Source organism: Microcaecilia unicolor, chromosome 7 (assembly GCF_901765095.1).
Source record: "Microcaecilia unicolor chromosome 7, aMicUni1.1, whole genome shotgun sequence".
In the NCBI taxonomy this organism is placed as follows: Eukaryota; Metazoa; Chordata; class Amphibia; order Gymnophiona; family Siphonopidae; genus Microcaecilia; species Microcaecilia unicolor.
The window spans coordinates 12,801,404-12,822,543 of record NC_044037.1 but is presented as its reverse complement, the minus strand read 5'-3'; the positions used below and the strand labels follow the sequence as shown (position 1 = coordinate 12,822,543).

At 43.2% G+C, this 21,140-nt stretch overlaps 1 protein-coding gene across 3 annotated transcripts in view; it reads right to left on the bottom strand.

Annotated features, from left to right (window-relative positions):
• The window catches only part of LOC115474923 (vascular endothelial growth factor receptor kdr-like), a 344,006-nt gene that overhangs the window by 42,871 nt on the left and 279,995 nt on the right, over window positions 1-21,140 (bottom strand). For all 3 annotated transcript variants that reach the window (XM_030210630.1, XM_030210628.1, XM_030210631.1), the window contains exons 17-21: window positions 14,420-14,555; window positions 12,818-12,922; window positions 9,674-9,787; window positions 5,269-5,357; window positions 1,289-1,454 (exon numbers count right to left, since the gene is read on the bottom strand). In XM_030210630.1, coding sequence (XP_030066490.1) covers window positions 1,289-1,454; window positions 5,269-5,357; window positions 9,674-9,787; window positions 12,818-12,922; window positions 14,420-14,555 — 610 coding nt within the window. The remainder of the gene's footprint in view (window positions 1-1,288; window positions 1,455-5,268; window positions 5,358-9,673; window positions 9,788-12,817; window positions 12,923-14,419; window positions 14,556-21,140) is intronic.

Genomic DNA, 21,140 nt, shown 5'->3' with positions numbered 1-21,140 from the left:
GTGCTCCGGGGGGGGGGGGGGGGGGGGTATGCGCTCCAGTGGGAGGAGGGTGTGCCGTGCTGCACCCGGGGGGGGGGGGGTGCGCAGCGGCAACCTGCCCCGGGTGTGAGCTCCTCCCCTCGCTACGGCTCTGTTGTCTTGACATTGTAAGTAGTATAATATACCATACTGTGTATTGTTGTTTGAATATTTTTACTGCTGCAACTATCTGTTGCTTATGTGTGACTTATTCTTGCAGTACACTGCCTTGAGTGAATTCCTTCAAAAAGGTGGTAAATAAATACTAAATAAACAAATAAATAAATAGTTTAACGTCCAATTATCTGTGCTGATTAGCTTGTTAACCAATCAGGTTATGCGCATCGTTATAGAATACGTTTCAATTTCCACGCGGAAATCTCAGCGCGATATATAGAATCCCAGGGTAAAAGCATTTTGAATCATATTGTTTAGACTGCAGAACATGAAAAATATACGAGGATGTGAAGACTTTTTAGTTTGATAGAGGGACTACTCGGGGAGGGGGAGTAGGTAGGGATCACCCCACCAGACTTCAACACTTGGGTGGGAAGGAGGCAGGGATGATCTCTAAGACTGCATTGTGGGACCCTTTTACTAAGATGCATAAGCGCCTACGAGCGCCCGAGTGGCAATTCTGAGTTACCGCCCGGCTGCCACGTGGCCCATGTGGTAATTTCATTTTTTATGTGCGCTGTAAAATATTTTTATTTTCTGGCGCACGGGCGGTAATTGGGCAGTAATTGGCATTTTATGTACACAGACCATTACCGCTCGGTTACTGCGTGAGACCTTACCGCAAGGTCAATGGTTGGCAGTAAGGTCTCAGACCCAAAATGGACGTGCAGCAATTTTCATTTTGCCGCACGTCCATTTTCGGCAAAAATAAAAAAGGCATTTTTTTACAGGTGCGCTGAAAAATGATTCTTCACGCGCCCAAAACACACGTCTACACTACCACAGGCCATTTTTCAAGGGCCCCAGCGGGAGAAAATAATAGGTGCTCTGGACCCCAGGTTTATTTTTGACTGAGTGGGAGTAGATTTTGCTGGCTAGAGCTCATTTTTAATGCTAGCTAAATATAGTCAGAGTTCTTTAACTTTAGCCAGCTAGATTTAGGAAGAATTCTTAATAAAAATCTAGCTAGTTAAATTTGACCCAACCAGCCAAAATTTGGCTTAAGCTAGGCAGTCTCAACTGTTTGAAACGTGACCTCTGTCTGTGTAGCTTGATCCATGCGCTGCCCTTACGCACAGGTAACAGGACATACCTTCTCCTTCCTCCTCGGAGTCACTGTAGCTCTTGTCCTCAATGAATCCCGAGCTGGCAGAGCTGCCCGTGCTCGCTACGCTCTGCAGCCGCGGCTTTATCAGTTCAGTTAGGTCACTGTTGGATTCATCCAGCACTTTCTCGGTTGGGTCAGAGTTTTCTTGGGACTGAAATGCCATAACAATAAATGTTATCACACCGGGAAGCCAAGCTATTGGATGGAATAATCTGAATGGGTTTGGAAATACATTCTGAATGCACTAGAGAATACATGTTGCTGAAAAACAAGGCCAAAAGCCTCAGTTCACTGAAGTACAGCAAGTTCCACATATGACAGTTTGATGAGGACAAAGAAAAACAGTTGGACAGATTTGGAAATAAAACAGTAGCCTCTGCAAGGGTGAGGTTCTAAATAAACTGTAGTCTGGTCTACTCCTAGGTAGGGTAATTTTATGACAGACCTTGTAGGGTATGAATATGCACAAGTTACACCATTTTTAAGAGAGAAAGTAACACCACAGAAAACACCCAAACGTATTTAGACCTGCTCTGGGGCATCCACTAATGTCCCAGTTTTATTTTGCACAGTTCTATTTTGCAACTCCAAACCACTCCCAGGATAGTGCTGCTGAAAATCAGCGGCACTTACGTGGGAAGCAGGTTCTGTTATCTGGATAAGTGCTTTGTCATTTCTGGCTGAACTGTTTTTGTCAAGTGTACTGTATTGAAATGTTCAAACACAGTACCAAGAAAGATTTATACCTAATGAGCCAGATTCTGTATATGGCGCTTAAAAACACACACCTGGAAAACATTTTCGCCTAAGCGTAATCTATAAGCGACTTCAAGATTTAGGCGTGGTATATAGAATGCGCTTAGTTGTATGCTTATTAGGTGTATCATCAGTGTTATGCTAACATTGTGTTATATCTCTGGTATTTCTTCTACTAACCTATAAATGTACTCACTCTGCTGCTCCCCAGTATCTCTCCACACTCGTCCTTCCCTACACCCCTTCCCGTGCACTCCGCTCCATGGATAAATCCTTCTTATCTGTTCCCTTCTCCACTACTGCCAACTCCAGACTTCGCGCCTTCTGTCTCGCTGCACCCTATGCCTGGAATAAACTTCCTGAGCCCCTACGTCTTGCCCCATCCTTGGCCACCTTTAAATCTAGACTGAAAGCCCACCTCTTTGACATTGCTTTTGACTCGTAACCACTCACCTCCACCTACCCTCCTCTCCTCCTTTCTGTACACATTAATTGATTTGATTACTTTATTATTTTTGTCTATTAGATTGTAAGCTCTTTGAGCAGGGACTGTCTTTCTTCTATGTTTGTGCAGCGCTGTGTACGCCTTGTAGCGCTATAGAAATGCTAAATAGTAGTAGTTGATATCCCAGTGCCTAAAACTACGTGCAACCATTTACATCAATGAAAATGTAGCATAAATTTTGGACCGCCCATGAAACACCCATTTCCCCGCCCATAACCACACCCTTTTTTGCCTGCACAAATTAAAATTTAGGCACAGTGCATTACAGAATACCCTTAGGGAGTTGTGCGTGTAAATTCTAATTATTGCCAATTTGTCACCGGGATACATGACAAACCTCATCGACCTGCCAACCAGAAACACCACAAAATCTGCACGATCATACCTAAACCTCCACTACCCAAGCAGCAAAGGACTCAAATATAAATCCACCTATGCAACCAGCTTTTCCCACCTAAGGGCACAACTATGGAACGCATTGCCAAAAGCAATAAAAACTACGCTCGACCACCTAAATTTTCAGAAAGCACTAAAGACAGACCTGTTCGGAACAGCATAGCCCACCGACCCGACATAAAAATGCCTGTTCACCTGCGACACAATGCAACCAAAGACCGTAACGAACATTACCTGACTCTTCTTCCCCCTTTTCCTCTATAAGTTCCCCCAACTGTACCTACCATACATGTACCCCATTCCACTACAATATCACTTTGTATTCATTCATACCATGTATTTGTTCAGACCGTAATCGGTAACGCCGTTAACGGTTATATGTAAGCTACATTGAGCCTGAAAAAGGTGGGAAAATGTGGGATACAAATGTAACACAAAATAATAACAACAAATAATAATTATTGCTTGTTAAGTACTGTTAACAATGCTGATTGGCTTCTTAAGCCAATTAAGTTACACGTGTTGTTATAGAATACGCTTAGATTTTGGTGCAGAATGCTAGGTGTGATATATAGAATCCAGGAAGAAAGTCTATTTTTTTTTTTTTGGCAGGCTCAATGCGACTTACATGGGGCAATGGAGGATTAAGTGACTTGCCCAGAATCACAAGGAGTTGCCTGTGCCTGAAGTGGGAATCGAACTCAGTTCCTCAGGACCAAAGTCCACCACCCTAACCACTAGGCCACTCCTCCACTGTTGCTACTATTTGAGATTCCACTAGCAACATTCCATGTAGAAGTCGGCCCTTGCAGATCACCAATGTGGCCGCGCAGGCTTCTGCTTCTGTGAGTCTCACGTCCTGCACGGCCACATTGGTGATCTGCACGGGCCGACTTCTAGTGGAATAGCAACATTCCATGTAGAATCTCCAATAGTAGCAACATTCCATGTAGAATCTCCAATAGTATCTATTTTATTTTTGTTACATTTGTACCCTGTGCTTTCCCACTCATGGCAGGCTCAATGCGGCTTACATGGGGCAATGGAGGGTTAAGTGACTTGCCCAGAGTCACAAGGAGCTGCCTGTGCCTGAAGTGGGAATCAAACTCAATTCCTCAGTTCCCCAGGACCAAAGTCCACCACCCTAACCACTAGGCCACTCCTCCACTTCTTCAATCAGACTTAAATGGATAATTTATGTGAACAGCAGCTGACCATCATTGCTATCTGTAGAAGTTTTGGCCCCATCCCTAGAATGATCTTGTATCCTCCTCAAGTTATATAGATATATTTTGCCCATATATCAACTTGCACTGCCAAAACGTATTGATTTGCTGGCAGATGATGTTAAAAGAAAAGCACATTTGTGGCCACAGGCTGGCACCTGATGCTTTTGAACACTGAAGACCCCGCGTATGGTTTTAAACATATACATACCCCCTAATTCTATAAAAGTGGCCAAAAACTGCATGTGCAAATTTAGTCATGCACCCAATTTGCACGTGAATTATAACTGAATAACGAACTAATTAACACCGCTAACTGGTTTAACAAGCAACTGTTGGCACTAATTAGATTTAATTGGAATATTTGCATGTAAATTTAGGCACGGTATCCGCGCCTAAATTTTATGCACAAGTTTGAAAAGGGGGTGCATAAATGGCAGGGTCATGGGTGGAACAGGGGCATTCTTAAAATTAACATGCATAGTTACAAAATAAGGGGGAAACGTGCCTAATTTAAGTGCAAAGAGTTGCACCATATTTCGGTTGGTACAAGTGGCCGCACCTAAAGTTAGGTTTGATTCCCAGGCATAAGCGCTATTCTGTAAACCACACCTAACTTTAAGCGTGGCTTATAGAATAGCCTTTTTTGGTGATATACCTAGAATTCACCTCGTAGTGCCACTACATACTTATTTTTACCTGCAGTGAGAAGAGGCAGGGGGTTGGGGAGGGACTTGCATTTATACACAAAATATTGAATTTTCTAGTGTATTTGCATATCTTTTCTCTGAAAACCGTTAGCAGGTATGAGTGTGTGTGTGTTGACTTCATGGGATAATTTTCAAGGTGAAGATACACAGCTGTTTTCACTTTACAAACTGTTGCACAGTGTACAGGTAAGATGTACCCCTGGACTTTACATCAGTGCGGGCAGCTGAAGAATTACCCTCAAATGAGAAACAGAGTGTTCAGAACCCTTTTCTAACTAGGTCCTAATAAGCTGGATGAATGGCCATGCCATGGGGCTCCAAGTTCACATGAGGTCACATGAATTACTGCATACCATCCTGTTGGCTGTTTACCTTGTAGGCAATGAAATCGCCTCTCTTGCTGCGCAAATAATTTGAAAGGTTTCCATACTTGCAGAATTCTACTATGACCATCAAAGGACCTGTGAATGACAAAACACATAGCAGAAATAACCTTGTAGGATGCAAGCTGTCGACCACACTTCATATTATAATACACATATTTTACCGTGCCAGTATATGACATAGGAAAGTTGTGGAATAAGCTGTATATATTTTATCACCTCTTTTAAAGTTCTGGAAGTCTGGCACATGTAGTGCTGTGTCTACTTTGAGGTAGCATTACTTATCCAGGAATAATGCAGCTTGTGGAGTCCACAATACCTTAAACTAACATGCGTTAATGACAATATAATACACGAACCGGCTGATATTCAGGTTACAAGTACCTGGTAAGATCCCAAAACAGTGCAATACATTTTATGATGCTTGTTCTAGAAATAAGCAGTGGATTTTCCCCAAGTCCATCTTAATAATGGCTTATGGACTTTTCTTTTAGGAAACTATCCAAACCTTTTTTAAACCCCGCTAAGCTAACTGTTTACTCTATTCTCTGGCAAACAATACCAAAGTTTAATTACATGTTGTTTAAAACTTTTTGAATATTGACTGGATAGTGGAATTAGAAAAAGTACAGAAAAGGGTGACCAAACTGATCAAGAGAATGAAATGACTCTCCCATGAAGAAAGGCTAAAGAGATCAGGGCTGTTCTACTTGGAGAAGAGACAACTGAGGGGAGATATGACAGAAGTCTTGAAAATCCTGAGTGGAATGGGTACACTCAAATTGATTGTTTACTCTTTCAAGAATACAAAAACTAGGGTATACACCATGACATTATAGAGTACTTTAAAACAAATAGAAGAAACTATTTTTTCACTCATTGCATAATTAAGCTTTGGAACTTATTGTCAAAGGATGTGGAAAAAGCAGTTAGCAAATCTGAGTTTAAACAAGGTTTGGAGAAAAAGTCAACAGACTTATTAAGGTAGATTTGGGAAAAGTCACTGATGGAATCTTGCTACTTTTTGGAATTTTGCAGGTACTTGTGGCCTGGACTGGCTACTGTTAGAAACATGATTTTGGGCTTGATGGTAATTTGGTCTGACCCAGTATGGTGATTTTTATTTTCTTATGTGGGTACATTTACCCATGAGGTGCTTATGTGCTCTGGAACTCTTTGTCAGAGGATGTGGTATTAGCAGTTAGTGCATTAGGGTTTAAAAAAACTTTGGACAAGTTTCTGGAAGAAACGTCTATAGTCTGCTATCGAGATAGATATGAGGAAATCCACTGCTTGACCCTGGGATCAATAGCATGAATCTTGCTACAGTTTGGGATTCTGCTTGCTCTAACCAATAGGCTACTTCCCCACTAGAGAAATATAAAGAATATCTTGTAGAGATACTAAAACTTCCAACCTAGATTGTCGCCAACCTCTAAAGCTCACGATTTTTCATAAAAAAAGGATTAAAATGGTTGAGAAAGAGGAATCCCAGGCTGAATGAACAACGTTGGATAGTACTGAACGTGAATCACTTATTGTAGACAACTGCTGAATCTAAAACTATTACTTCCACCTAAGTAGATCCTTTTCTTCTTGAACCTTACCAAGATTTAGGTTTAAACATGTTTTTCCAGCATGATGACCAGATATTTTGGGCCATCAGATGTGAATCATGAGTGTCAGATCAGGCTTATGCTGGCATAAAGAGTAGACATATGCCTGAGTAATCATAGGAACTTAAGAAATGCCATGCTGGGGTCAGACCTAAGGGTCTAAGAAACTCAGCGCCCTGCCTTCAACGGAGTCCAGTCTGGGTCACTAGGCATACCTAGCAGAACCCCAAAAGTTGAGCTGTTCCTTATTGCTCATTATAGGGGATAAGTGATGCCGTTTCCCAAGTCTACCTGGCAAGTAATTGTTTATGGACTTTTCCTCCAGGAACTTGTGAAAAAACGTTTTAAATCTAGCAACAAATCTATGTATTGAGTGAAAACAATACTTTCAATTTGACTTAAAAACATCTCTTATCCAGGCCTTTATAGATTTGGATTTACCTTTTCATTAGTCACTTGTTGAGTTCTATTTAGGACCCACAGGTATTGACTCATCCTTGCATTCTCTGCCTCCTGCCATCCATCCCAATTCCCCTCATCTCCTTCGTCACCTTTCCCCATCTCCCTTCTGTCTCCTCTCCTTCCTCTTCCTTTTCTACCCCTTCCATCTTATCACTGCCAGTGAGGGTTGGGTCCCCATCACCAGAGGTTTTCATAGTGGTCAAGGTCTTTGTTACCTTCCTCTGCTGGCAGAGGTTCGATACTTGTGGCAGACGGCAAAGCTCTTTGCTGTCGCCGTGATTTTTTTTCTCTTCTTCCAGCGGGCGTTGGAAACCGCACTTGCACATTTCAAACTGCACTGCTGTGAGGCTACTCTTTTTTTTTGTGCCACAGAGGTTGTGGGCCCATGATATCAACTTCCCTAGATTGCCCACTTCTTTTTTAGGGGGTAGGTCCAGATTTCTCCACCACCCTTCTGGCTTCTGTTTTGCATTCCTCCTGCCTCTATCACAATGCACAGGCTTGTTTATACAAGCACAAAGCTATGCATGCAGGCAGATGCATGGGTGTAGTTTGCCTGTTTCATTTGGGGGGGGGGGCAAAGGGTGGGGCTTGGCATATTAGCATATTCATTTGCATACATACAAATTCATACACAAACTGTCTCTCCCCCTCCATGGATCCAGTGTCTTTCCCAATCTCTCCAACCCTCCCATCACAGAATCTGCCACTCTACTCCCCCATGGTGGAAAACAAAAAAAGCAGATCGTGTAGAAATGAAATGCAATTTATTTAAACAATACAACAATATTTATATGAGTACAAACAGCCCGACACAGGCCGTGTTTCGCCCAACTGGGCTGCTTCAGGGGATGCATCAAGGGTTGGTTTGGAAAAAACCCATGCATCAAGGGTTGGTTTGGAAAAAAACAGCTGAGTCAGAGATTTCAAAACGTGATCCACTGATATGGAGCCAGTGCTTCGGTCACATATCTCTGGGTTTCAGCAAACCCAGAGATATGTGACCGAAGCACTGGCTCCATATCAGTGGATCACGTTTTGAAATCTCTGACTCAGCTGTTTTTTTCCAAACCAACCCTTGATGCATCCCCTGAAGCAGCCCAGTTGGGCGAAACACGGCCTGTGTCGGGCTGTTTGTACTCATATAAATATTGTTGTATTGTTTAAATAAATTGCATTTCATTTCTACACGATCTGCTTTTTTTGTTTTCCATCTTGGAGTTTGCAGACCGTCTGCCTTCGTGCTTTCTTGGACTCTACTCCCCCATCCAGCTTTTCTTCACTTCCTTGCTTCCCGCTCCACCTCTCCCTGGGTCTGGCATCACTCTTCCCTGTCCCCTCCCCCCCCCCCCCCCCCCACATGATGTGACATTTTTTTTTACCCTACCTGCAGGTGTGGCATCTTTCTCCTTCCACCTCCGTGAGGTCCGGAATGGCTCTCCACACCCCTCACCCCGCCTGCAGTCTTCTAATCTTTCAGCCGCTGCATTGGCATTGTATCTCAGCAATGAAAACTCACCACCTCCAGCCTGCCCCGGAAGCTCTTCTCTGTACAGCTTCCTGTCTACACAGGAACCAACAGACGTTTTGTACCGAGAATGGCTTCCGGGGCAGGCTGAAGGCAGTGAGTTTTCATTGCTGAAGCTGCCGGCGGCTGGAAGATTGGAGGACTGCAGATAGGGCTGTGGAGGGGTGGTGGATAGCGATACCACATGTTGTGGGGTGGAAGAATTGAGGGAGAGGAAAATAGAGCGGCACTGCAGCAAGCTGTTTTTTGGGGGGGCTTCAAGTTCAACTAAAGGCAGTTTGTTTGGGAGGGCACTGCCCCCCCTTGCTGCCCCAAAACCACGCCCATGGGCAGATGGATAAACGGATGGACCCTATCCAACAGGCAACTGCTTGAGCCAAACATACCTAAAACATAGGAGCCAACTTTTCAAAATTATTGGGGGTGCTAAGCCCAATGGAAATTACCCCTCCCTGGACACATGCAAGGAATTTTCTCAATATTGGGGGTGCTCAAGCACCCACAGCACCCACAGAGTCGGCTCCAATGGCCTAAAAGAGAAAGCTATCTGTTTCTGCTGTCCTTAAAGCATCTGGTGGCTGTACATTATTTCACAAGAAAAAGCAGGATGAGACAGAGAAAGGACCACCAATAGCATGATTTGCAGCAAGGTTGGCAACAGACTGACCACATCTGTTCCAATAAGTTGCCACGTTGCTAATGCGATGACAAAGTGGATGAACTGGTGGACACCCTGAGAACTGGATCCTTGCTTTCTGCCTTGACTGTTCTCAGGTGAGGCTCCTTACCTCCCGGCTTGGTGCAGGCTCCCAGCAAGTTGACCACATTCAGATGGTGACCGATGTGGATAAGGATTTTCAATTCTGACATTAATGCCTTGCATTCGTTGGTGGTTGCACACTCTATTTGAGATGAAGAAGATAAAGCAACTGTTACACAATTTATTTTATGTGAGTATCTGATATACCAAGAGCATAGCGGAATAGTTTCTAACAAAAAGAAAATCCTGTTTATTTTGGAGCTGCAAGAGGGAGTGCAGGGAAAACACTTAGGCCTCTCCCAAGTACTCTATCTAGATCTTCCTTCCTGTAAACAGACAAGATAAATCGGTGGCTCCCATGCCCCCTGTGAATACAGACTGAGCTAGGCTGTTCTCTTTGCATTTAAGCATTAGTCCACAACAGGCTGTGCATTAATGTTAAGTGAATGAGGTTAGGGCTCTTCAGCTTGGAAAAGAGACGGATGAGTGGTGTAGAACGAGAAGAAGTAATTTGATTTTTTACTTGTTCCAAAAGTATAAAGACTAGGGGACACCCAAGGAAGTTGCATGAAAATACTTTTACAACAAATAGGAGGAAATATTGTTTTCACTCAACGAATAGTTTAAGTTCTGGAACTCTTTGCCAGAGGATGCGGTAACAACGGTTAGCGTGTCTGGGTTTAAAAAAGGTTTTGATAAGTTCCTGGAGGAAAAGTCAATAGTCTGCTATTGAGACAGAAATAGGGAAGCAACTGCTTGCCCTGGGATTTATAGCATGGAATATTGCCACGATTGAGTTTCGGCCAGGTACTTGTGACCTGGCTTGGCCACTGTTGGAAACTGGGCTAGATGGACCATTGGTCTGACCCAGTATGGCTACTCTTAAGTTCTTATGTTATGTAACATTAATGAACAGCCTGCTATGGACCGAGCTTTATTAAAATTCCCATGATAGGAGCTTATCCAAAGATTTATACCCATCACTTTCTTGCTGTCTTTTTAAAACTTTTATTACAGCATGAACAGAAAGTCTTCCAGATACACATGTGATCATCTGAAAGCCACCACATTGTACATCACACTTAAGAATGTATAAATAGAAAGCTGAACACAGTACAAAACCTTTCAACAATGCACCATGCACCATAATATCTGACATAACCTCCCCATCATCTCCTTTTAATCCCCAGCCCCATGCGCTCTCCTTGCATGCCATCTATACACCCACTCCCAGTCTCCCAAGAACCCCACCCGCAGTTCCTCTCCTCCCTAACTTCCAACTGAAGGGAGTGTCGTAGGTGATCTGGAATTTCTGTACCACAATTGTTTATGTAGCAGCCTCTCTGGTTTACTACAATGTTTATAAGTTTTGCAGTTCAAACATGGACATTTCCTGCATCATTTGGAACCAATTAAGTCGAGGGTGGCTCACTAACTTCTAGCCAGAATTTTAAAATGACTCACTTGACTAGAAGTACCGCCACATGGATAAATTTACATTTAGCTGCTGACACCCCAGCCCCCTTCTCTCCAGTGACTCCCTCATCTCCTAATACAATAGACTGAACTCCATTCAGTATCTATCAGTGTCACTAGCTCAATAGTCTGAATAGCTATGGATCACAATTCCATATTTGGGTCCTTGTTTTGTGCTTGCATTTAACATGTCATCTTTCCATAACTTTAATTTGACCCCCTTGTTTCTGGTTAAGAACGTCCTATGGATTAACCTGTATTGTATCTCTCTTAGAGATGCCTCTCATACATAGATATTATTACAGGTGCACAAATTCTCCATCCTCCCAATCCCTGCCAACCTCTTTAGCCCAGAGCTCTGCTAAGTTAGCCATATGACCCCGGATTCTCTATAGCGTGGCCAGCGTTCTGTGCCAAAATCCAAGCATATTCTGTAACGCCATGTGTAACTTAATTAGCTTAACAAGCGTGTCTATTTTTATGGTTTGCCTTGAACAAGGGAGAGGCCTGATATGGCTGAAAGAGATGCTAGGGAAACACTGAAATCCTTACCAGAGGCTGGAAGGACTTAAATGAGGTGGCTCAGGGTGAGGAAGAGGAGAAGGACCTATGTGCAATGTGACCGTTGCACAAAGAATGGCCCAGCCATACTCCAGGCTCATGCTGTATCTAGGAAGGAGAGAGATTACATATGTGCGCAGAAAGGAGCTCCTGCACATACACATTTAAGAGTGACTTCTAATGCCTCTTGCTGCTGTGAGGTGCTGAGAGCAGAGCTCATGTGCTGCTTTGGATCCGTGCATTGGGCAGGGGAGATATTTAATGTAGCACGTCTGAACCCTTCTGGAGACACACCAGTATGCCAGGGTACACCTGTTACCTTTTACTGGATTACTCAAAAATTGTCAACATAGGTAGTAAGGAGAAAGGGGGACCAGAAAAAAATGTATGTCTTGTTTCAACCTACCTACTTAAACAGCTGTGACGTTGTAGATACTAGGGTGATGGCCATTGTATCTCCAGAACCGCCAAGCTACACAGTTCTAGCAGGGAGCTTTTTAGATCATATCCCAAAGCAGTGTGGTATTAGTTATTGATTATTCTACCTATTGAAATCAGTGCTGCAGATCTCTCAGTGCACCAGGATGGGGTTATTTAGAAATCCAGGACTGGCCTAAATTCTCCCTCCTAGAACTGGATAACTTAGCCACTGTGCATTTCTTCTCAGAGGGATGATGCTCACCCACCATTCTGCCACTTACCATCTCCAGCACTGCTCCAGTTTGCTACCTAACTGTCTCCCATAAGAGGAACGTACATATTTTAGCACACATTAACATTCAGCACCATGGTCAACCCAGAAGTACCGTGAAGACAGAACAGAGTTTTATCACCGCACTCCTTATTTATGTGTTTATTTATTAAGATCTATTTACCACCTTGTTGAAGGAATTTCACTCAAGGCGGTGTACAGTAAAAACAAATCACACATAAGCAATAGATAATTACAGCAGTAAAAATAGTACAAAGTATGTCATAGTATATACTACTTACAATGTCAACATAATACATAATAAAACATTTTAATAGACAGCGTAGGGTGTAAGCAAAGATGGAACATATAGATAGGCAAGAGAGTTAAGAGAAGTTAGAAAATAAGGAATATTTAAAGAAAGTCGCACATGCAGAAACATACCTTTGAGCATCTTTACTGCAACTGTTTTACAAGTCGAACATTTATCAATGCCAAAAGCAGATGCTTCCACCACCTTCCCAAAAGCACCATGACCCAGGGTCTTACCTAGGGGCAAAAGTCAAGAATAAGTTGGAGAGGGTTGATAGATAAGAGTTAAAACATGCAGAAGGCTTGAGCACAGCATGCATGCTCCGTCCTGTCAGGATGTCTACTATGTCTTCTTGTTTCTTCCAAAGCTTTTAATAAATGCCATTGGTATTTCTGTTTTTATGCAGTTTGGGCTTTTAAAACTGGGTCACTTAGCAGTCTATGCAGGATAAGCCGTGCTATAGTAATTGCCAAAGCCCTGTTCCCTCTCTGTCCTGATTTATAGGCAAATCAGTAAGAACATGATCCAGTGCTCAGGGCTTGTAAACTAAATCTCTAGATCCTGATGATATCTACAGGTATGTTACAGAAGGAATATATGTCCTACCCACTTGTAAATACACACAGTGCAAGAAAACCTTAAGTACACAGTGAGAAGCTGTACGTTCATAGCTTAGGATGAACACAGAAAGAAACACAGAACTGAAGAAAGATATATAAGGTGTACCTTGATTAGCTGGCTACATCTTGCAGAAATTTGCCCCATAGGGCCAGATATTCAGCCCGTGGTGCTAAGCGGCTTGTAAGCCTGGATATTCAATGTCAGGGCATGCAAAGCTTCTGGCACTGGCCAGTATTCAGACATTTTTGCTGTCCTATCTTTATGCATATATCGCTGCTAACTAAGTTGTGGCTGTCCCCACACTCCACCCCAGGACTGCCCCTGACCAGCTAGTTAGCAGAGATATTCAGTGGCCTGGCACTACTCTGTTAAGTGCCACTGAATCTTGGTGGCCAGCCAGCTCAGATGGGTTTAACCTGGAGGAGCCTCTCCTGCCCGGTTAAACTCCTTTGAATATTGCCCCATTGTTTATCTACATACACACTGTGCACATAGACATTAAATCAGGCAGAGAAATAATTATACATCTAGGGCTCCTATAATATTGCAGATGGATATAAATTTATGAAATGATTGACGTGATCTGAGTGCAGGCATTGGGTGGGTGTAATTTACAGTATTCTGTAAGTTGCCCGCCTAAATGTCTGCCCCGCCAATGGCTAGTCCATGCTCTGCCTGTGTGAACTCCCCCTTACCAATCCGTGGCATGGCATTTGAGTGCCTATTTACAGAATACTACCAAATGTCAATGTTCTGTACAGTGAGGTGCACAGTTGGCGTGTGAATATAAGTGACTTGTTAAAGAATTGCCTTTATAGAGATGCATAGAAGCTTGCACACCCATCTATAAACCAAGGACACTGCACAGAGACAGCTAGTAACTGAGATTTCATCTCTCTCTGCAGACTCTCAGGTTCATCCAGTGCTGCATGTTCTTGCCCATTCTGACAGCTAATGGTATCTGCTCATGAGCAGTGTGCCATCCAGCAGCATGTGTAAGTCAGACTTGTTACAACGTGTCACTATGGCAGCCCTTTCCACAGCCCTGGCATTTCTCCTTCCCCTCACCCGGCCTGATCTTTCACATGCTGGAATGTTTACATGCCACTTACCCAGTCGAAGCCTGTCCCGGGGAAACTCCCACTTACTGCTGTCATAAGGAAGCCGCTCGCATTGCTCATCCAGAGGTATCTCATCTGGATCCATGATGATTGACAGGTAGCTTGTTTTTATATCTGTAGCACTAGGCTGAAAGGACAAAAGGACTATGTGAAGAATGGGCCTCTGGCCTTGCGGACCTTCGCTGGTACCTGTCTGAATTTTATAGGCTGCAATTGCTTCCTGGTACTTCAAAATACTCCAAAACTGTGTGTGTGTGTGTGTGGGGGGGGGGGTTTCTTGGATTTTCCTCCCATGTATGAAAAGTGTTATAATGACTCTTGCTATAATCTCACTGATGCTCTATGGGGGCGGATGGGATACATCCCAGGATACTGAAGGAGCTCAGAGAGGTCCTGGCAGGACCTCTTTCTTCACAAAAGTGGAGACGGAAGAAGGGAGAAACTACAGACCGGTTAGTCTCACGTCGGTGGTAGGAAAAATAATGGAGTCGCTGCTGAAAGAAAGGAGAGTTAACTTTCTAGAAACCGATGGGTTACAGGACCCCAGGCAACATGGCTTTACCAAAGGAAAATCCTGCCAAACGAATCGTATTGACTTTTTTGACCGGGTGACCAAAGAACTGGATGAGGGACGTGCACTAGATGTAATCTACTTGGACTTCAGCAAAGCCTTTGATACGGTCCCCCATAGAAACATGACGGCAGATAAAGGCCATATGACCCATCCAGTCTGCCCATCCTCTGTAACCCCTAATTCTTCCTGTTCCTAAGCGATCCCACATGCTTATCCCATTCCTTTTAAAATTCTGGAACAGTCCTCGACTCCACCACCTCCACCACCCTTTCTGTGAAATAATACTTCCTTAGGTTACTCCTAAACCTATTCCCTCTTAACTTTGTCATTCACCCCCCCATTCCAGAGCTCTCCTTCATTTGAAAAAGGCTCTCTTGCTGTACATAAATGCCCTTGATATATTTAAACGTTTCTATCATGTCTCCTCTCTCCCTCCTCTCTTCCAGCGTATACATGTTGAGGTTCATAAGCCTGTCCCTATAATTTTTGCATTCAAGACTGCGTACTAATTTCGTAGCCGCCTTCTGGACCGACCATCCTGTTTATATCTTTCCGTAGGTGCGGTTTCCAGAACTGCACACAGTACTCCAAATGAGGCCTCACCAGAGACTTATACAACGGCACTATCACCTCCTTTTTCCTGCTGGTCATGAATATGCTGAAAGGGTTGAACTTAGGACCGAAAGTAGTGAACTGGATAAGAAACTGGTTGACCGACAGGTGGCAGAGGGTGGTGGTAAATGGAATCCACTCTGAGGAAAGGAAGGTGAGCAGTGGAGTTCCTCAGGGGTCGGTGCTGGGGCCTATTCTGTTTAATATATTTGTGGGAGATATTGCTGAAGGGTTGGAAGGAAAGGTGTGCCTTTTTGCGGATGACACAAAAATAGCCCATAGAGTGGATACTCTGGAGGGAGTAGAAACGATGAGAAGGGATCTCCAAACGTTAGAAGAATGGTTGAGGGTCTGGCAGTTAAAATTTAATTAAACTGATTAAACTGGGGATATATAATTTAAGGTTTCTACAGGTGTATCTAAAATGACATTCAAAATAGAAACCTATGTTATTGAAAAACCTTACCTCTTACTACAATTCAAAGCTAAATAACTAAATAGCTGAATAAAGATAGAATTTTCTATGAATTGAACAATTAAAAAAATAATTAAAGTGAACAGTGCTCAGAACTGGGTGCGTGAATAAAGCTGACGAGCAGCTGAATCACCACCACTGTCAACCCTCCCTACCTGCCTTAATGCTGTTATTATAGATGACAATGTAAACAGCAAAATTTGTACTTAACGTCAAATGACTAAGTGTGGAGCTGGTGGAACGCTTTGTACACGGGGACTTCTCTCTGTATCCAACCGGTGGTCGTTGGACTATATTTCGTTCTCCTGAGGACGCCTAAGGGTGAAACATGTGACTACATGTGTCCATGGTTTTAAGGAATGGGCACTTTATCACATAGTAAATGAAAAATAAAAAAGAGGCACTTTAAAGAACTGGGTCAACACACAGCTGTACAGAGCGTTCCACCAGCTCCGCACTTAGTCATTTGAAGTTAAGTACAAATTTTGCTGTTTACATTGTCATCTAAAATAACAGCATTAAGGCAGGTAGGGAGGGTTGATGGTGCAATGATGCTTATAGTGGTGGTGATTCAGCTGCTCATCAGCTTTATTCACGCACCCAGTTTTGAGCACTGTTCACTTTAATTATTTTTTTAATTGTTCAATTCATAGAAAATTCAATCTTTATTCAGCTATTTAGTTATTTAGCTTTGAATTGTAGTAAGAGGTAAGGTTTTTCAATAACATAGGTTTGTATTTTGAATGTCAAGTTAAAATTTAATGCCAAGAAGTGTAGAGTGATGCACTTGGGGGTGCGGAAACCCAAAAGAGAGATACTGGATAGGAGGGGAGAGATTAGTAAGCTCGACTCAAGAGAGAGACCTTGGGGTGTCGGAGGATCTGAAGGTGAAGAAACAATGTGACAAGGCGACGGCCGTGGCCAAAAGGATGCTAGGCTGCGTAGAGAGGGGCATAACCAGCAGAAGAAAGGAGGTGTTGATGGCCCTCTACAAGTCGTTGGTGAGGCCCCACTTGGAGTATTGTGTTCAGTTTTGGAGGCCGTATCTTGCTAAAGATGTAAAAAGACTTGAAGCGGTGCAAAGAAAAGCTACAAAAATGGTATGGGATTTCCATTGCAAATGTACGAGGAGAGACTTGCTGACCTGAACATGTATACCGTGGAGGAAAGGAGAAACAGGGGTGATATGATACAGACGTTCAAATATTTGAAAGGTATTAATCCGCAAATGAACCTTTTCTGGAGACGGGAAGGCGGTAGAACTAGAGGACATGAATTGAGGTTGAAGGGGGGCAGACTCAGGACTAATGTCAGGAAGTATTTTTTCACGGAGAGGGTGGTGAATATGTGGAATGCCCTCCCGTGGGAGGTGGTGGAGATGAAAACGGTAATGGAATTCAAACATGAGTGGGATAAACACAAAGGAATCCTGTTTAGAAGGAATGGTTCCGTGGAATCTTACCGGAGATTGGGTGGCGACACCGGTAATTGGGAAACAAAACGGGAGCTCGGCAGACTTCTATGGTCTACGTGCTGATCGTGACTGAATAGATATGGATGGGCTGGAGTGTAAATTTTAAGGGGCTTTGATGTTAGCTTCAGAACTTAGTACAAGAACAGTACTGGGCAGACTTCTACGGTCTGTGCCCTGAGAATGGCAAGGACAAATCAAACTCGGGTAAAAAGTATCACATTCCGGGTGGAGGAGTAGCCTAGTGGTTAGTGCAGTGGACTTTGATCCTGGGGAACTGAGTTCGATTCCCACTGCAGCTCCTTGTGACTCTGGGCAAGTCACTTAACCCTCAGTTGCCCCTGGTACAAAATAAGTATCTGAATATATGTAAACCGCTTTGAATGTAGTTGCAAAAACCTCAGAAAGGCGGTATATCAAGTCCCATTTCCCTTTCCCTTTCCCTAAAATGAGTTTATCTTGTTGGGCAGACTGGATGGACCGTACAGGTCTTTATCTGCCGTCATTTACTATGTTACTCTGTATGTTACTAGTGAAGGGTGATATAGCGAGAAATAATGGAAGTGTTGCGAATCTGTCTCTCAGGGTTCAAGTCAACGCATCAGTGCTGTGCCCTCCTCAGTTACTTTGCCCTGGTCAGAGTCAGTGTAGTCTTTGAGCCACTGAGTGAATGGAACAGGGCAGTGACAGCATGGTTCAGTGCAATGCAGATAACTATGGGGCCCTTTTACTAAAGGGTGTTAAGCCCGTAACATGCAGTTAGCTGACAGGCTACTGCAGTGTTTTGGGCTATTTTGCCTGTTTGTGTGCGCTAACATGCGCAGTAATGATTTTTAAAAAATAGTTTTCAGAGGGAGCATGTCAAGAGTAGAAAGTGGGCATTCCTGCGTAATTCAGGCAGCGCATTATGATTCCTGCATAATTCAGGCAGCGCATTATGATTTCTGCATAATTCAGCCAGTGCTTTATGATTAGCATATGCTAATTGGATGATGCAGAGTTAACAACACTGGACTACTTCACCTATTCGGACATTTGTAACGCGCTATGCACCACCGCCTTTTGTACATACCCTAAACGAACTTTCTATATTTTAACTGTCTAATTATCTTTTACTTCACTTTATCATCTGTGAACTTTAATGCAACACCACCTTGTAATTTATGTTATCATCCAGGAATAACAATGCTCAGATCCGGAAAGGGTGACGACCGCCATTACGGCATAATGTAAATCATTCTTTCAACCATGAACATTACTACAATATCACCTTATAATGTTGATGTTATACCACTCTGTACTTTTCAGATCCAGAAGTGGTGACTGTCACTCCGACATTATGTAAGCCACATTGAGCCTGCAAATAGGTGGGAAAATGTGGGATACAAATGTAACAAATAAAAAAAAAAAAAATAACATGGGAGCACTTGGCACCTCTTAAATTGGAGGTGGTAAGTGTTCCCACTTTTACTCCATACAGGCGCCACATGCTAATGACATTAGCTCACAATCTGCAATAAAATATTTTTAAAATGTTAAAATATATTGCATTAAATGTTGGCTTAGTGTGCGGTAAAATCCTGCAGTACCATGCGTTAAGCCCAGATTCTAGCCTCTACATTCAATGACCCTCAACTGGTGATACAGGACATGGAACAGGGGAAACCTTGGTGAATGCTCTTTAGGCATTCTGCCTTCTACTGGCTTATCTTCCATCTCCCAAGGTCACACATAGGATTTGATTCCTGTACACACAGAACGGGATGAATCCAAATGAAGCTGGTCATTCATATCTGAGCAATGAAACAAGTTCTAATGCTGTCAGGGTAGCATAGGAATAGTGGACTTGTAGACCTGGATTCTCCTTCCCTATCCCCACTTTCAGCATGTGATGTCATGCAAATCAGATGACCCCCCCCCCCTCCCCACCCTAAGCTCTCTGGGAGCAAAGAGGGCTAAACATACTGATGGCACAACAATGGTTTGCTTTTCATTAGTGGAATGGGAGATAGGGATATATTTTGGGTGCTTCTAAGTTGGGTTTATTTACAATTGTTCTTATTGATGTCTTCCTTATATAGCACTGAGTCTGCACACCACTGTACAAACTGAACGTGGAGTTGATAGCAGCATGCACAGAATGAGTAACACAAATCAGACAAGGGAATCCCTCCAGAGAGCTCAGACTGTCAGCAGTAGACAGGAGGACCCTTGGAGACTGCAGGAGCTATACACTCTGGGAGGCTAGAGGACAGGTGTGTGGTAGATTGGTGTTGAGAGAGAGAGATGGTCTCCTGGACAGAGCAGCAGGCTATGAACTAGGGTTCAAATATCGTCTCACCCCCGATGTTCCGTGTGAGCTTGGGCATGTAATTAAGTCACTTTACCTTCTACTGCCTCGGCTAGCAACTGAGATTGTAAACCCTCTGAGGCAGGGAAATAATTACGGTACCTGAATTTGGAACTTGTTTTGGAAAAATGAATTGCTAAATGCATAATACAAACCCAGGTAGTGTTGTAAGTCCTTGATTTCATAAACACCTGTGTACTAAGAAGTGAGCAAATGGAGAGCTAGAGGTGCTGGCGAGGGTGGGGGGGGGGGGGGGGAAGGAATAATGGACATAGCACTCGTTAAGCAGAAAAGTTTGAAAGCTATTAGAACTAAAAGACCATGAGGAAGAAAATATGAGGGTAGTACAATATTCTTCCTCTCACCCATAAGGGCAACTGCCCCCCCCCCCCCCCAAAAAAAAAACCTACAATCCCCTTTCCATAAAGCAATCCCTTTTTATTGAACTAATGTGGAAGATTTCTTAGTTAGCTTTTGGAAGTTATGCTCCCTCCTTCAGATCAAAACAAAATGTGAGATACACATTTTTGGCAATATGTAGGGTATTCGTATCACATGACAGCCCACCAAGGCATCCTAATTTGTGCCAGGCCTTTTATCTGCTCAGTTAGGAAAAGGCGACAAGGAACAAATATGGTTTGTGCAGCATGTATTTAAGGCTCTGTTCTGTTTCATTTGTCTCCGACTAATCCTCTCCAAAATCTGCTTTTCAATCCATTGCCTTGAGGGAAACTTACTCAGTTTTGCCATGTTAAAGATGGGGCCTCTTGGGACTGCCTATGATTTAATTACAGAGAACACAGCAAGCTGTACGGATTCAGAGGGGGACAGGCCAGCGAGGTAAAGCTGAGCTGTTGTATCATAGTTCTGAAATAAAATGCAATGTGATGATAAGAAACACAGCAGAAACCTCTCTCAAGTCTGTTTTCTATATATTTGCTGGAATCAAGGGGTCCCACTGCCAAGGCACCTGGCACGCAGAGGCAGGTGGCATGGTGTGTTGTCCAGCTAAAGGTCATTCCATACTTTAGTACTAGACTACCACAGTTTAGACACAGAAGAGGTAAGAATGGGTAACCTGCATGGAGCACCAGTTACAACCCTATACAAAGAAATGAGGTGTAGCTTTATTTATTTAGATTTTGCTCACACCTTTTTTAGTAGTAGCTTGAGGTGAGTTACATTCAGGTATTTCTCTGTCCCAGGAGGGCTCACAATCTAAGTTTGTAC